Source organism: Crotalus tigris, unplaced genomic scaffold, assembly GCF_016545835.1.
Source record: "Crotalus tigris isolate CLP2741 ecotype Arizona unplaced genomic scaffold, ASM1654583v1 scf7180000019024.823168, whole genome shotgun sequence".
NCBI classification, from domain to species: domain Eukaryota; kingdom Metazoa; phylum Chordata; class Lepidosauria; order Squamata; family Viperidae; genus Crotalus; species Crotalus tigris.
This window is the reverse complement of record NW_024097334.1, coordinates 339708-358087: the sequence shown is the minus strand read 5'-3', so window position 1 is coordinate 358087 and position 18380 is coordinate 339708. Positions and strand designations below refer to the sequence as shown.

The 18380-nt window shown below is 40.4% G+C and overlaps 1 protein-coding gene across 1 annotated transcript in view; it reads left to right on the top strand.

The window, feature by feature from the left end:
• Positions 1-18380, top strand: part of LAMC2 (laminin subunit gamma 2) — a 72082-nt gene that overhangs the window by 42208 nt on the left and 11494 nt on the right. The window contains exons 5-14 of the mRNA XM_039358562.1: positions 1132-1268; positions 4214-4333; positions 7986-8175; positions 9209-9318; positions 9985-10206; positions 11383-11565; positions 13374-13577; positions 15607-15743; positions 16429-16585; positions 17972-18177. Of these exons, the coding sequence (XP_039214496.1) occupies positions 1132-1268; positions 4214-4333; positions 7986-8175; positions 9209-9318; positions 9985-10206; positions 11383-11565; positions 13374-13577; positions 15607-15743; positions 16429-16585; positions 17972-18177 (1666 nt within the window). The remainder of the gene's footprint in view (positions 1-1131; positions 1269-4213; positions 4334-7985; positions 8176-9208; positions 9319-9984; positions 10207-11382; positions 11566-13373; positions 13578-15606; positions 15744-16428; positions 16586-17971; positions 18178-18380) is intronic.

The following is an 18380-nucleotide window of genomic DNA, read 5'->3' as shown; positions in this document are numbered from 1 at the left end:
GGGGAACAGACACACATCACCCCTCAGTCAGGGGGTACCTGTCAGACACCCAGAGCTTAGGAGGTCACAGAGAGCAAGGAAATCTCCTAAGTACTTAGAGGATTACATAACACTATTGGCTAAACAGAGCCAGTAGAAGGGTAGAAACACTGAGGCAATGGAAACGGGGGAACTCCGAACATGGAGGGGAGCAGAGCATTGTACTAAGAGTGGGTTGTGTATTATTTGGCATTGGTCGTAGTTTTAGCCCGGGGGAAAGGGGTGTTATGTCCTGAGTCTTGCAAGAGGGCTCGGGGCGTTGCAGGCGGTCCTGGGCAGGTGCAAGCTGCCCGGGACCAGACAGGCTGTCGCCAGTGCTTGTGCGCATGCGCAAGTGCTGGCGTGCGAAAAGTAACACATTGACCCGGGAAAGTCCTATAAAAGGAGGCTGCGAGTTGTGGGCTTTTGCCGCCATATTCCAATGTAAGCTGAACTGAAGAATAAAGGTTTCCTGAGAACTACAACTGCTTCTCGTGTCTTACCATTTCGCGACGGACTCAACACATTATGGTCTGAAAATATACAAAATGCAGATACTGAACAGGGGGCAAAGTATCTGACTATATCCTTAGATATAATTGGCTATTTCAATTTCTGATGGATTATGAAAAAGGGTTGATATTTGCAATGTGGGACTCTGCTCCCTGGATGTATGAGTACACTCGTGTAGTTGATCTTGATCTAATATCAAAAGTTATGTTATTAATACACAAATTGTATAGGTTGGAATTAATTTGCTATCCAGATGGCTCTGTACCTGAATTTTACTGCAAATAAAGAAATGGCATGTAAAAAAAAAGAGGCACTTTAAAACCTTTCTCACTTGCATTGGGGTAAATGATAGCCATTCTATCATGAATGATTATTGACTAAAAACACACTGCTTCTTTGCAGTGATAGACTAGAATATCTAATGATGGCTAATCTCAAAATCCAGAAGGTTTTTTTTGTTTTATGGTTAGATGTTTCTTAAAACTAGATACTGATCTGGATATTTTCATATCACAACAGTTAAGCAGAGAAATTTAAAATGGAAATGTGTCAAAAATGCTTAAGAGAACCTTTGGTGTCTTGATTTTTTTTCTCTCACAGATGCAAGCAGGGCTATTATAACTTAAATGCAAGGAATCCAGAGGGCTGTTCTCCATGTTTTTGTTATGGACATTCAACTACATGCTCCAGTGGGAAAAATTATAGTGTGTATAAAATTACAACTACATTTCAACAAGGTAAAAAACTGCACTACATACAGACCACAATTCAGTATATGACCAGATCAGATATTACTAGCATAGAGACTGGCTGACAACAATTGACCTTGGGAGGATGAATATGACACAGAGATCTGACTAGGCCAGGGGTAGGCAACCTTGGCTCTTTTATGACACGTGGATTTCAACTCCCAGAATTCCTGAGCCAGCCTTGCTGGCTCAGGAATTCTGTGAGTTGAAGTCCACGAGTCTTAAAAAACCAAGATTGCCTACCCCTGGACTAGGCCCTTGCTGAGACATACTGTCTCTAATCCCAACCCCTGCGAGTCAAGAAATTATCTTTCTATATTTTCATTTCTTCCAGCATACTTAGCATATCATTCCCTCTTGTTACTTATTTGCATTTTACTGAAGAGCTCTTTGAATTTTAAGTGAACTTTCAAGAGTGCATTTTCAGACATGCCAGACCAGAAGGTTAAACGGTGTCACTTGGATTTCTTTAAAACAAAATATAAGGGCTTCTTACAGATATCAGTGAAGCAGCTATGGCTGGATTTTGGTCAAAAATCCAGGGAAATGCAGACTTGGGTTCCCAAACGACCAGTAGATACTGAGAACAAGAGTAAACAGGCCCAACATGTAACTGGAAATGTTCCGGTCACTTTAATGTTGCACATTGCAGTATTTTCCCCTATTTATTAAACTCTCTTCAAGGGACAAGACAGAAAGTGATAGCTTGCTTTGGGCATACTAGCTTCATATCTCTAAAATACTCCTGTGTTATGAAGTAGCATATCTACAAGCAAGAGTCTATAAAGAGATGCCCAGGAATTTCCTTACTGTAGGAAGTAACTTTTTCAGCAAGGATCCATTCTCGGCAAAATCATATTCTTAGTACAGAAGTATCACAGGGCTAGAGACAGTACTGGCAAGGAGCGTTCCTCCTTTGCCTCCTTCAGGAAAACATTGTATTCAGGAAGTAAGTATAGTGCAAATGCATTAATAAGGTGACCAACTTTTTTACAACAAAAAGGAGGACACGAATAAATTGAAGAAAAAAATATCGTAAATAAAAGAAACATTGTATTTATTGCAACAATAATACAGAATACACTATAATACGATAACTGCATAATAAAAATCATTTGTAACAATAACATTTTATATTGTAATTATGCTTACATGTCTATTAATTATTTAAATGAGTATTTTTTCCATTGAATGAATATTTTTTGTCAATGTATCATCTTCTAACAATATATTGGAAATATCTGAACAAGAAATATCCTTCATATTGAATTTTACGGCAAGTGCTGCAGCTAGAGTATCAACATTCAATCTCGATTTCTCACTTGTCCAAAAATCTACATGGCTGGATTGCGCGCGGGTGGGCGGCGGAGGCAGGTGTTGTGAGCCAGGTGCTCCAGGACAGTCATGTAGGTGCACAGGGTGAGGTGATGGCAGCGCAGGTCAGCACTGCATAGACCAGTAACTGGCGCAGCCCATGGAAGGTCAACTGCCCACCACGCCCCCGCCCATAGCTGCCCCGCCAGAACCGCTGCCCTGCCATGGAGAGCCGGCCCCACGGCTCGCAAAGCACCAGCCGAGCCAGCTCTGGCCCCCAGCACCACCACCCACCCTGCAGCTGCCCCCCAGCACCACCACCCACCCTGCGCATCCCCGTAGAGCCAGCCCCACGGCTCGCAAAGGCAAAGCACCAGCCGCGCCGGCTGTGGCCCTGCAGCCACCCCCCCAGCCGCCCCCCAGCACCACCGCCCACCCTGCACATCCCCATAGAGCCGGCCACGCAGCTTGCAAAGGCAAAGCACCAGCCATGCTGGTTCCGGCCCTGCAGCCACCCCCCAAGCCATCCCCCAGCACCACCGCTCACCCTGCGCATCTCCATAGAGCTGGCCCCGCGGCTTGCAAAGGCAAAGCACCAGCCGTGCTGGCTCTGGCCCTGCAGCTGCTCCCCCAGCTGCCCCCCAGCACCACCGCCCGCCCTGCGCATCCCCGTAGAGCCGGCCCCATGGCTTGCAAAGGCAAAGCACCAGCCGCACCGGCTCCGGCCCTGCAGCCGCCCACTCCAGCAGTCCCCCAGCACCACTGCCCACTCTGCACATCCCTGTAGAACCGGCCCTGCGGCTCGCAAAGGCAAAGCACCAGCTGCCCTGGCTCTGGCCCTGCAGCTGCCCCCCCCAGCCGCCCCCCAGTACCACTGCCCACCCTGCGCATCCCCGTAGAGCTGGCCCCGCAGCTCGCAAAGCACCAGCCGTGCTGGCTCCGGCCCTGCAGCCACTCCCCAGCCGCCCCCCAGCACCACTGCCTACCCTGTGCATCCCTGTGTAGAACCGAACAGGGAAGATCAAGAGAAACTTACCGCTCCATTCTCCTCCAGCTATATGTAGAACTAAGTAGGAGATGGTGTAGTTGGGTAGCAGTGAGGGGTGCAAAGTTCCTGCAACTTGCACGTGCAAAGTTTGCCGCCTGGGTGTTTTGGCGCACTCAGCAGCAATTCCTATTGGTTTTTGAAAGCCAATGGGGGAGTAGCACAGCTCAGGCAAAAGTTGAAAAAAAAAATCAAAAAGTGGTTCCGGAACGCCTTCTGAGCGTTCTGTGAGGAAAAGAAAGCCCTGCAGATAAGTCTTCAAATATAGAAAAAGAGGACATTTAGGAGGACATTTTGGAGGGAGGACAGAACTCACAAAAGGAGGACTGTCCTCCCAAAAGGAGGACGGTATATGGAAAAGGAGGACATTTAGAAGGACACTTTTTGAGGGAGGACAGAACTCAAAAAGGGAGGACTGTCCTCCCAAAAAGGAGGACGGTTGGTCACCTTAGCATTAACCTCTGTTTCAATTACACACTATGGGTAAAGTTGTTTCTCTCCTGTCACATTTCCTGAAGCAGTAACTGTGGATTTCCAACTCAGTTCAATAAGCTGTGCTTTTCCTGTACTTCAGGTGATGAAGGTTGGCAAGCTCAAGAAAATGGATCCCCATTACAGCTCCAATGGTCTCCACAGCACAAGGAAATCTCTGTGACTTCTAGAAGGCTGGGTTCCAGCTATTTTGTAGCTCCAGGTGCATATTTCTATATCCCATTGTGGAGAGGAACACTTCTAAAGGACCATTCAGGAAAATATACCTTTACTTTTTTCCTATATAATCATATATTCCAGCTTGGATCCCATTTATAGTCACATGTGTTTTTCTGGCAATGGGGCGATCTATTATTTTAACAGTGTACTGTAAGTAACATAGAGCATATGATAGTTTTCCGAAGGATGCTTCAACATGGTATTCTGTCATCCTTTAGCCAACATTCCTCATAATCAGTGTGGCTACATGAAAAAAGTGAAATTTCATATTTAGGAAGAATTATTTAAGTTTAATTCAGTTTGACCAGTTAGGCATTTCTAGTTTGAAAAGAAGTCTGCTCTTTCAGCAAGGAGCTATATAGGATGTAAAATGATCTAGCTTGTATATCAATATATAACTTACCAAAAGACTTGAATACTACTTAGTTATGGATCCAAAATATGCTGCAAGCCTGCAATGAATAATTATCCTGTTGAACAAAGAGATTGTCTTAAACTTGTTGGTGTGGACATATATTTACTTTTCTTGGTAAATTTGTTAGCTTTATAGAGAACAGGGAGATGCTTAATACTAAGTTAGATCATTCATCTATCTAGTTCAGTATTGTTGACACTGATCAATGGCAGATTTTCAAGATTTGAGATTGAAATCTTTCCCAATGTTACCTAGAGATGCTGGAATAGATTCTGAGACTTTTTGAATGCAAATTTATTTTCAGCCATTACTGTGGCATTTTCCCAGCAAACATCTTGAGGAAGAGCAGATCTGAAATAATAAAACCCTATCCAAACCGGAGTAATTTAGTCACTTCTAATCAAACTTGAAGTGTCTAAACAAATCAAATTAATTGTTTAAGAGCACACTTCTACACAACCATCGTTCCATAAATGCCCAAAAAGAGTTGATGGAGATAATTCTTTTTTAAATTTCTCTCTACTGGAAAGGCTAACAAAAACATAGAATCACTGCCATACCTCAATAATCTTCTCAACAGAGGAAGGAAGGAAGCTCAGTAGCTTAATATTTGGAACAGAAAAGCAAGCCTGACTTATCTCTGCTCAATTGCTTTTTATTCTTTATTCTTTCCAACCCAACCAAATGTTGGAAAGAAATTAGGAAACAGGCTTGTCTGTCAGCAAAGTGACTCTCTGAAAACTGAATAGAGCAGAACAAATTTGATTGGGCAAGACAACTGATGACACAAAAGTCTAATTTGAAAATAAACTGGATTCAGCTGGATAATTCCAGGAGGAAAAAAGCCTCTGAAAGACAGTCACACATAGCTTGGAATGTCTCTGCCTGTTCCATTATAAATCTCCCCTCCTTCTTCCATCATGTGATCCAAGCAGAACTGTTTTCAAGGGGCGGGGGGAAAAAATCTGAGAGCCAAGCTTTCCCCTTAATAAAAAACTATATAGGCTAGGAGATATATATATATATATATATATATATATATATATATATATAATATATATATATATGTAGGTCTTTGGTTGTTCGGGTTTTCTCCCGCGTAAAATTGGAAGTGTCTTGGCGACGTCAACGAAGTCCCATTCGTCATCTTCAGGCTGGTGTTTTCAGCTTCGTGCTTCGAGCAGCAATTGCTGCTCAAAGCACGAAGCTGAAAACACCAGCCTGAAGATGACGAATGGGACTTCGTCGAAACGTCGCCAAGACACTTCCAATTTTACGCGGGAGAAAACCCGAACAACCAAAGACCTATATATATATATATATATATATATATATATATATATATATATATATATATATAATTTTAATGTTATTATTAATATATACTGTTATTAATAATAACAGTAAAATATATTATATATATTAATAATAACAGTAAAAATATGATCCCTGGGTGTATCCATATTCAAAATAAATAAATAAAAATGAACACCAGGGAATTCTAAACTATATAAAAGTTTAATAAAAACACCAAGCTTTCGTTGGCAGCTGCTGACATCATCAGGGCTTAAAATGCTAGTTAGTGAGGAAGTCCTTTTATAGATTGGTCAAGGTCTGCGCCCGTGTCCTAGACCTCGTCATCGGGCCTAATTGAATAAACTGTGTTCCGGTTGCAGCTCTTACATTGGCAGTTGTCCTTTTCTTGCATCCCTTGTTTGTATGAGTAGCACCACATATTCTCCCTTCGTTGGCCTCAGAATCGGGCAGGGTATTCCCCCCCCTTTTTGTTTGGTCATGTCTCTTGTGTTGCTCCATTGTGTGTTCCTGTCATCCTTCCCCTTTCTCCATTCAAGTTGTCCAGGTCCTATATGTTCTCCCTTCTTCTCTTCTCTGCAAGCTCTATCTGCACAGATATAGGCTCCATAGGGATCACCCTGTTCAACCTTCACCCCTCTCTCCCCATCTCCAATGTTTTTTGTTTGTGTATTCTCACCCTCAAGGCTATCCCTTCCCTCGCTCCGCCCAAGTTGTCTAGGTCTTGTATATTCTTGTATATTCTCTCCTCCTCTCTTCTCCACAAGTTCCACTTTCAAAGCTGTGATTATTGTAGGGGGTCGTCCCATTCAACATCCATCCCTCTTCCCCCCCTCCAATGTTTTCTACTCGTATACTGTCATCCTCGGGGCTATCCTTTCCTTTTCTCCACTTAGATTGTCTGGGTCCTGTACCTTCTCCCCTCTTCTCTTTTCTACAAGCCCCACTTGCACCGTTGTGATCTCCATGGGCATCGTTCCATTCCGCCTCCACTCCTCTCCCCCTCTCTCCGATGTCTTCTACTCATATGCTATCACTCTCGGAGTTATCCTTCCCCTTTCTCCACCTGGGCTGTCTAGATACAGTACGTACACCCCTCTTCTCTTCTCCACAAGCTCCCCTTATACGGCTATAATCTCCACTAACCTCCACCTCTCCTCCCCCATTTCCGATGTCTTCCATTCATATACTGTCACTCTCGGAGCCATCCGTACCCTTCCTCCACTTTCCGGATCTTGTGTGTTCCCTTCCGTTCCTCTCCACAAGCCTCACTTACACGGCTATGATCCCCGTAGGCATCGTCCCATTTGGCCTCCACCCCTCTCTCCCCGTTTCTGACATCTTTCACTCATATGTTGTCATCCTCAGAGCTATCCTGCATTCCATATTGGCCTGATTGAGCCAGCACCACAATACGGGGTGACCTCTAAAGGAACACATGTCCAGCCAGTTTAGAACATCTATTTGGCTGTATTCAAAGATATTTTTGGGTAAACTTGACATGTTTTTGTCTGAAACAGATTTAAAATATACAATTAAGTAAATATGCAAGCAAATAGACAGATTTTTAACTAGGCCATAACCATGCAATTAGAAGGGATGTCACCCTTTCACATTCATTGTTTCTTTTAAGTCTTTATTTTGCTCTAAAGCAGTGTTCTCCAAATTTGGCAACTTTAAGACTTGTGGACTTTAACTCCTAGAATTTCCCATCCAGCATGGCTGGCTGAGGAATTTGGTGAGCTGAAGTCCACAAGTCTTAAAGTTGCCAAGTTTGGAGAACCCTCTTCTGGAGGTTGATACTGTTAGATAAAATTTTTCCATGGTATTTTCTTTATAAATGTCATCTGCGGAGACTTTTAATTCTTATTTGTATTGCTGTTTTTACTATGCACTTTTTTTGTAGCCAGATTCCTTGGGAACCAGCAGCTGAGTTATGGACAGATGCTGTCTTTTGATTATCGAGTGAACCGGCCTGGATTTCGCCCTTCACAGCATGACATCATCTTGGAAGGAGCTGGCTTAAGAGTCATGACCCAATTCCCATCTAATGGCAGGATGCTGCCTTGTGGAATCAGCAAGACATACACATACAGGTAAATTGCCTGGGACATCTAAGGACCTCTCTCAAACATTAAAGACAATAGTACAGTTCCCTCAATGACACCCTATTACTGACTCTGGGTTCACATGGTACACTTACTCTGAGTCAGCCCTTTAACACAAAATGAGGCAAATTTGAATAAACTATCACAGATTTATTATGTCAGGTAGTACTTCCCTATCATTCAGTATCACCTTGGTGGTTTTCAATATAGGCAATTTACCCATCAGTGAGAAAATGTCAGATAATCAAAAGCTGTGTTGAAGAAATCAGGTGGTACATCTTCCTATGTGAACGAGCTCTGTAAGGTTTTATTTTACAACAAATTGATTGTTTAGATATGTAGTTTTCCAACTATGTCCTGTAAACCTGCCAACTTTATGGAAGTGTGTTAGGAATTCTGGAACAAAGAAAAGCTGAGCCACTGATCCTCCCTTGTAGATAGAGGAACTTGTGCTGATATAGTCTATGCACTGACTCCACCAAAGTGATACTGAGCCAAAGCACAGCACAGCTGACTATCTATTATGGTTCTTCAATCTTTCTCACCCCCGGCATCTTCATGTTCAGTTCTTGTACTTGGAGTAGAACCCTTACATTGTGTGCCATCAGACATGCCAGCTGGAAATAATGGATCTGAAGGAAGCTTATTCCAGCCTTATATATATTTTTGTAGAGGGATCATTTTTATTGTTGCTTTGGATGCAACTTTGACTCCTTGATAGTAAAGAAGGATAGGTAGCTCTCTAAAATTATTGAAAAATATATTATATTGATTTACTAGATAGTTGACTTTTGTAACTGTGTTTGACTCTCTGAGATTCACTGAAAATCTGTGCCATATTTCCAGTTCTTCCTTGACCTCAGAGTGTTGTTTTCTCATCCTTTGTGGTAATTTTCTTGGTACAACAGTATTCTGTTTCTTTTATTTCTTACTGTATTTGTGGAGATATATTTTATATGGAATGATGATTAGGTAGATTTTTTTCCCCTTATAATTTTCTTTCTTTATCTCTGGCCTGCAGGCTAGATGAACACCCAAGTAGTAACTGGAGCCCTAGGCTTAGTAACCTCGAGTATCATCAGTTAATTGGGAATTTGTCATCAATTCGGATCAGAGCCACTCATGGAGCTGGTGAGTTGGGATTAGCAACTGGGAATAAAAAGGAGTCTTCATATATTATTTTTTTTTGCTGATTCCTTATTTGAATACTTCTATCCTATTTTATTATCCGATAGAACACAAAGCAATAAAATCATTTTAAAGAACCCAAAGCAATAAACCATTTTTAAAAAAAGATGATTTCAGCCAACTAAAGTCATGGTTTTAGTCATTTTTTTACATTCACAGAAAGTTTCTCAGAGTTGCTTTGTGTTTTTAGCACAGAACTTCTGCAGCACAGAGAAGGTTGCAAAGAATTTTCCTTGGGGATGGGGTATGCTTCTCTTATTTAACTGAAGAGCCAAAGACCATGTTGCCAAGAAGTTATGAGAAGTGAAGTCCAGCATATCTGGAAACATTAGTTTGGACAAGAACTGTCAGAGGATATTTGGGAAAATTTCATCATTCATATGTATCTAGTTGTCTTTCAACTTTTTTTATTTTTTTTAAATAAAGATTAATGCAGAACTAGGAGAGAACAAATGTTGAAAGAAGACATGTAGAAGACATCTGGAAGTAGATTGCTGAAATCCCAAGACATATTCTATTTTCTGTTAGACACAATCCAGATGCCACTGCCTAATTTTGTCACAATTTCTTCTCTGGAATATTGCCTAGAATCACTTTTTGTTCTTTTAGTCCCAGGATACCTCAGTAATGTCATTTTGGTTTCGGCACGGCCAAGCACTGGCTCTCTGGCCCCCTGGGTGGAGCAATGTGCATGTCCAAGTGGATATCAGGGGCAATTCTGTGAGAAGTGTGCTTCAGGATACAAGAGAGAGAATTCACAAAACTTTGGGGCCTTCAGGCAATGTGTACTGTGTCAGTGTAAGGGAGGAGGAACTTGTGATTCAGAAACAGGTAAGCGAATCCACAGTGTGAGGTTCTGTCATGGTGGGTTTTTTGTTTTTTTTTGTCCATTCAATTTTATTTAAAAGGGCGTGAATGTCAAAATCACTGTGGGATCAGTCTATATAATGACCAGGAAATACTTTGTGAAGGAGGATCAGGCATGAAGACATATATTCCATGTTATATGTCCTCAATTTTAGATAAAATAGAGATAGAGTCATACTCATTAATGTGACCAGCGTCCCTGGTTGTGAAGAAATTCTATTAAAAACTTTTGAGTATTTCTGCTTTAAATGTTTAGTAAATTAATATTCAAAAAGACCTGAAGGAAGATGTTTTTGGAATGCATGTGGTATTTGGTTTTTGCTTGGTTTTGCCCTGGGTTTTTGCCCATTTGGCTTGCCAAAAAACAAAAATATTGCAGCAATAATAATAAGAAAGCTGCTATAAAGTTTTTAATCCTGTTGCCATATGAGCAGAGCTGACAGCTAAAATTCTTGTCATTGTCATGACTTGTTTCTGTCATTCTTGCCCCCAACATGATCACTTAGTAGTGTTCTGTACCATTATATCTTATGTAATAATGTTGTTTTAAATTATATAAAAGTGCAATTCCTACACAAAATAAGCTACCTAATATGCAATTCCTTGGATGTCAAAAGGGTAATTTTGGACTGAGAAAGCTGTTCCTTTGTTTCATCTCTTCTAAGAATTTCCTGATACTTTATCAATTGTTGAAAAGCAATTATTTTCCGTAGAGTCCTTCATCTGTCTGAGTTTCAACAGGCAACAAGCTCATTCCTGAGTTTTAGATCCCACATTTTTCAGGAACGAAAAACTGTGATTCAAATAATGAATAGATCTGTACCACTTATTGTGGGTCTGCCTGACACCTACAATAAGCTACCATTTGTGAAATTAATGGGAGTATTCTAGCCACACAAGATGAAAGTTGCTCTTCAAAAGTCTATTTATATTCTTCAGAAAAGGCTGCTTTAGTACTTGTTTGTCTATGCCAGCTTAGATATATCAAGATCTGTTCTATATTTAATGGCTTCTTCCTTCAACATTTTTCCTTTTGTCTCATCTGTTTCAAACTTTTCTCCATAAAAAGAAAATAAGCCACTGGATTGTGATACAAGGCTTCACCTAACTTCTATCTTTTCTCTTTCCATCTTTGCTCAGGAGAGTGTTATGCTGGAGATGAAACCTTGGACCATATAAGTACTGCTTGCCCAACTGGGTTTTACAGCCTTCCTTGGGACTCAAAGAACTGCCAACCATGTCCATGCCAAAGTGGTTACGGTTGCTCAGTCTTGCCGGACACACAGGAAGTTGTTTGTAACAGGTGTCCTCCAGGAACTGGTGGTAGGATTCATATTCTGTTGTCAAATAATCCTCTTTTTTCCCCAAGCTTTTTTTCTGCAAGGGAGTCTAGCCAAAGGATGGGAGGAGTCTCGCCAAGGAATGGGAGGAGTTTCGCCAAGGGGTGGGAGGGCAATGATATATATGTGGCAGAGAAACAAGGCATCCAGAGACAGGTTTGGGGATGTCAGTCTCTGCCCATCTGCAGAGAGAAGGCAAAAGAAACAAAGAGAGGAATATGCCATTCTCTTCAATAGTTAGGATTCCCAAAGAATCCTTGCAGCAACTGGGAATTAAACAATGGACAGGGTTGGGGAGGGGTCAAGAAACCATTATATAACCTTCCTCTATTTCCACTGTCTTCCTTTAAAGTGCATTCTCCCTGTGTTGCTTTTTAGAAATTCAGTAGTGGCCAGTGATCTGTATAGGGGAGGGATCTAAGGGGAATCAGATTAATGCCAGAAGTATTGTGTCATTGTGATGCAAGCTCCGTCTCTCTTCTATGCACAGGTTACTGTGGAATCACCATGGTTTCCAAATCTGTTTTGGATTTGGACTAGACTTATGACTAGACAAGATTAATGAAATGTTTGGTCTTTGCTTGGGCTGAATCACTTCCGAGTAGAAGTTAAGATTTAGGATTAAATACAGCCTCCATTTAAATTATTTCTTAGACAATCAAAGTAGTATAATGGGAGAAATCTAAGAAAGAGTTTGTTACCCGCAAATTTATTTATCTATGGAAGCAATTATTTTGTATGGAAGAGCATTCCATCTTTTATAGCTCAGCCTGTAGCCTGGAGTGATATACCAGAAACATAGGACAAATTTGAAAGAGGGAACTGTATGCCTTGAAGAGAAATATGAGTATTCCTGATCAGATGGAATACAAATACCTTGCGAATTTCTTCCTACCTCAATAAATCCAATTCCAATCTGAGCAGGCAAAGAAAGGTACTAGTTTAATGCTATACTACACCTGTAGTTCGCTATCCTGGCAGCTGAACACACCGTTCAAGTTCTTGTAGTCAAGTTCTTGTAGACAATTTAAGATTGACCATATAATGCACTGACAACAATATGAAGTTAAAAGAATCATCAAGAAAAATAAGAGGGCTTTGCTATGAGGCGTGATTTTAGAAAAAAGTGTATACATGCATTTAAATATTTTACTTCACTATAGTATTTATATTTTATTATTGTGATGAATTGTTTTAGGCTTTGTTCATGTAACACTTTTGGGTTAATCAGGTTAAGGGTTTCTTGGACTTTTTGTGGTATTTGAAGGCAAGTAGAAGAACTGCTCTTGCAAGTGTATATCATAAAAACTAGTGGAGAAGGTTTAGCAGATAAACAGAAGATAGTAAAATTCTAAGCATCCCTGCTTTCTCCATTAACTTTGACAGTACAAAGCTTCTTTTTCTGAAATTGTTTTTAAAAAATGAGACTTCAGGTTCTTTTTAATATCCTGTGATCCCTTCCCATCACCTCAGTAATTTGTTCTAAGCACTCGTGTACATATTCTTGTAACCCAAAGTGTGGCAACTGCAGATCCTATTTGTATTTTATGCCTGGATTATACCCCTGGATAACACATGTTAATATTAAAGAATTCAGGAATAATTCAAACACAGTGTGCAATCTGAACTGCAAGTTTGTGAGACAGTTGTGTGCACGCACAATCCCACAGATTAGAGAATGTGGGTGCTTATTTAGCTCTGTGTTCCAGGTAGAGTTTGGGGGGGGGGAGTTCCTGTGTGTTTGACTCAGGACTTGCTGTGCTTGCTTTTCATCATTCTTTTTCTTTCTAGGTTCTCGCTGTGAGTTTTGCACCAATGGTTATTTTGGAGACCCCTTGGGTGGGAGTGGACCAGTACGACCCTGCCAGCCATGTTGGTGTAACACTGTCGACCCAAATGCTTCAGGGACTTGTGACCGCTTGACAGGGGAATGCAAGTGCAAGGATGGATTCTTTGGACAAACTTTATCCACAAACCCAGCAGAGAAATGCCAAGGTACACCATCATCTTGCATAAAGAGAAGGTTGATTTCAAAATCAGTATAACTAGAGAGCTTTATCTCAATTATACTGAAAGAATGGTAGTAAACCAGAACAAGGGCAATTAAGGGATCATGAAAGGCTAAATTATAAATTGTTTCCAACACAAGATGCTTGCCAGATATTATTGGTTATAGCCAATTGTGTAACTTTCACAGGAGAGCTATAAATTAGGTTATTTTGTGTAACTTTCACAGGAGAGCTATAAATTAGGTTATTGTCCCTATAGTCAGAAGTGCATGGGTTGGAAAGGCAGTTCTGTTAGTTAGTTAGTTAGTTAGTTAGTTAGTTGTATGCATAGGTGCACATGGGAACTATTAATGAGAGATGTAAATATGCACTAACATACCTTGCTGTTTGACATACCATCATGTAGTGCTCCATATTGTGTATGTGCTTTACTTCTCTGGATTGGCATGACCATGGGAAGGTATCTCAAGGCTGGAGAGCATAGGTTAATGTGTGACTTAGGCCCATTCAGTTGACTTCTGGACATTGATAATAAGGGAAAAATAACTCTCATTTGAGATTTTTATCAGCTGTATTGATTTACCAAGTTAGAATAGTATAGCTCAGGGGTAGGCAACCTTGGCTCTTTTATGACTCGTGGAGTTCAACTTCCAGAATTCCTGAGCCAGCCAGCCAGCCAGGAATTCTGGGAGTTGAAGTCCACGAGTCATAAAAGAGCCAAGGTTGCTTATCCCTGGTATAAGCAACAGGCATTATAGAGATCGCTCCTTCTGTTGTCCCTTTTTCCTAATTAAAGAAAAAAAATCTAATTAGTCCACCAGTACAGATTGGATTCTGCAATGCATCTTACCCCTACCTGCCTTTATCACTAAAAAAAAAAAACCTTAAGGAGGGTCAAATCTACAACATTTTCTTAAATTTTCTTCCCTGTACTTGTAATGCTTGTCATAACGTTCTGAAATGTTTTAATCTCCCTAGGATTCCTTGGTGATCTTCCATCCAAGATCTAATTAGTTCATCCCTGCTTAATTTTTTGAGATAAGCCAAGGCTGGCTTGCTGCTGCCATCTGTTACAGATAAATGGCAAGCCAAAACTGAAGTGAATTATCCATTTATCATTTATCCTTGGGTTTTTTTTATTTTGACTTTCATAATTTGACACTTTATCAAAGATAATGTGCTCATGTTAGTACAGCTTTTCATAAACTGCTGTCCTCTAGATGAATTGGGTCTGAAGCTACCAAAATTCCCAGCTGCTGACTGTACTGAGTGCAAATCTCTCCTCAATTGTCTCTACCATGATTGGGATCATGCCTTGGATATTGTCAGCTAAGGACTATCAGCCAGCAGGGCTCAGAAGGAAAACGTTTTCTGCCATAGCACCCATCCTCTAGAGCAGGGGTCCCCACCCCTGGTCCGTGAACCAGTACCGGGCCACAGCGTGCCAGCAACCGGGCCGCACAAACAAGCAAAGCCTCATCCATGGGATGGAGGCAGCACACAAAACCATGCCCCCTCCGGTCCGTGGAAAAACCTCTCTCCACAGAACCGGTCCCTAGTGCCCAAAAGGTTGGGGGGGTCTCTGATCTAGAGCATCAACATCTCAGGAATTAGATTGGCCCCATCCTGTTGTCTTTTGTAAGGCCTTGAAAACTAGGCTTTGGCTCCAGACTAGGCCCCTGGCCATTGGATACAGCCCATCTCTTGACTGTGTGATAAACTGGATAATTCCCAGTTGGTGTATGTTATATTTTTATTTTTTATATTGTATATTTTATTTATTTTATTGTAAGCTGCCTAGAGCAACACAAAAGTGATATGGATGGTTATGTGGATGGATAGATGGATGGATGGATGGATGGATGGATTGATGGATGGATGGTGATCTGAAGATTGCAATTACAAAATGTTTAGGTTGAAGTAAGCTGCCTTAAAAGAAAGAGAAATTGCTTTTCTAGTTTATGTGTTCTGATCAAACCATCTCTAAATATTCTGCTTTTTCCTACCTTTGGTAGCTTGTAATTGCAATTCAGTAGGTTCTGAGCCCCTACAGTGTCGTAATGATGGCAGCTGCATTTGTAAGCCAGGATTTGAAGGGCCTAGCTGTGAACACACCCGTTGTCCAATCTGCTACCATGAATTGAAGACTCAGGTAGGCTTCTCTTCTTGGTACTTTGGTACCATGTTTATATCAGTTGGTGGTGTGGAAAATATTTTTCCCTCCCTTGCCCTTCATTCTTTGGACTTAGGATACCTGAAATGGTTACTGTTAGTTAGAATCTGTAACAAAGTTAACCAGTGCCACTATGAGCAAAACCAGTATTCCATTCAGGAGGGGGTGAAAAATCCTATTCTTTTTTCTTTAAAAGGCACCCATGTCCAATTGGCATCATATTGGAAGAGGCACTTGACCGTGTGTAGTATAATTTTTGCAATGCTCAACTAATAAGGCATCTGCTGTTGGATTTTTAAAAAATTAAAATCTTTAAAAATAGTGTTTTTCCAATCCAGATTTTAACCAGATTAATAAATAATAAATAAGTGGCACACAATAAGTCAGTTTTTAAGTTAATTAACCTAATTGCAGAAATGAGAGACTTCCCAGTAATTGCATTTTAAGAACTGAATACCAGTGCATTGAATAAGCCACCATAATGAGCAACTGAAATAAAAGTTACACATATGCGAGTTTTGATTCCTTTGAGCCTCAGTCCTATAGTTCCTTAAAGCCTCTGGAGTCGCTAATCAAGTTCTGAATGTCATTTTCTGGATGATTTTTAGTCATGTTTTAAAATTCACTTTAGCCTGCTAACAGAGATGATATGCTTTGCTTCCAGATAGATCAATACCTCCAGCAGCTGCAGGGACTTGAGATACTTGCTTCTCGAGTCCAGACAAGTGGACAGCCAGCAGATTACATTGAGCTGGAAAGGAAAATGAGGGAAGCAGAGGAACTGCTCCAGAGGATTTTGAGAGACACAGACATTTTACAAGGTAAACTCATGTCTTCCCAAATCCTTTTGTGGTTTGAAGGGAGAACAGATGTTACAGAAAAAAGGTCAGAGTTGATTCATCCAAATTATATACTGTATAAAAAATAACAACAATGCATTTAATTTTTCTTTTGAAATATACCAAATTAATATTCAGGCAAAGAAAGATAAATGATCTCCACTAACTAGAGAAAGATTTTTTCTCTGTCAGGCTCCAGCTTCCACAAGGCACAAACTGCCCGTCTTCAATAGAGAACCACATGGAGTTTTATCCTACAGGAAAAACAAACAAAAAAAAAAAAACTGGCCATACTGAATCTTTATTAGTCCCCTAAGAAATGGGTCTTTCCTTTTCTACATTCCTCAACATAGAGTTTCATAAGTCTTCAAATATGTACTGAACCATTAAAAAAAAGTTTAAGGAAATTCAGTAGTTCTCAAATTCATTGCAGAAAGTACAATCCAGCCAAAGTTAATTCCGTTTCATTCCAGTTTTTTTTAAAATTGGGAATGCTTTAAAGATGTTTCATACAGTATTTTATTGGAATCAGTAGTTTTTGAGAGTGTTAATCCTAGCTTAGTCATGGCCACAGTAAGGCACAAATAAACAAAACAGTTTATTTAAAAAGCTGATGAAATGTGAGCATTTACTGAGGGAAAAAACACACTGTATGGGTCCTAATTTTCCAGCTTCTTCTGAAATTGGTTTATTTTCAAAGCAACGATGACATACAGAAGGAACGTTCCAAAAAATGAATTATTGAAATTGAAAACATTATCAAAAATTGATAAAAGTGTTACTATTACTGTGGCTGGGTGTTTCCAACCATGTATCATCAAGGAACTATTTAAATGAAAGCCAAAGCATATCTTGTATGTAATATGCAATATTTAGCCATGGCTATTATTTTAATACAATTGAATTAATACAAAGTGCTAATTAGTGCAAATCTCAGATGACAAGATATGTTTGGCTGGAACATGGATAAAAAGGAAAGCGTTATACCATTCTTCTTATCTGCTATGATTCCAATAACAATCCTTATCTGGCTAATTTAAACAAACAACATGGGAACTACAGTCTGTACACACAGGGTAATCTGAAGTTAGGGGGTAAAATATGTTAAACAGTTTTTAAACTGGCCTGTCCACTTTATCTCTGATAATGATGAAGAGTAGGCAGCTATCTCTTCTCCTATCTGTCACCATGAAATATTCTGACAAAAATGGTCTTTCTAAGTGGGATTTTCCAGAAATCATATTAAATTTACTGTATCTGCTTGCTTAGTTGGCTTTACTCCAGCCATATACATCATTTCTATTTCAATATGATTTATGTTGATTCTTGTTCTCCTCTGTTTCTTGTCCTTTTCTTATGACACATTAGCTACTGGCAGGGCTTTGGGAAACCAATTTTCTAAGGCGAAGTCCCAAGAGTTCACTTACCGGAGTCATCTGGATGAGATAAATGAAATAGCTAGTAGGATGAACTCTCTGCGCAATCAGTACCAGAGTCAGGTGCAAGATGTCCAGAGGCTGATTGAGAAAGCCTACTTGGATTTGGATCAGAGCAAAGCAAAGATAGAAGGCGTGGCAAGTATCTTCCCTTGTTCAATTTTTTTGGCCAGTAGGGTACATGAAATTTAGAAAGCATGAGCCTATTGTAAATCATGGCTGGATAGCTATAACAAACACAAACGAGTCTCTAGCACTTTAAGAATGTGTTGTCAAAATCCAGTGGCAAAATGGATGTATTTTGATGGCGCTCCCGTCCCCCCCCCCACACACACACACTT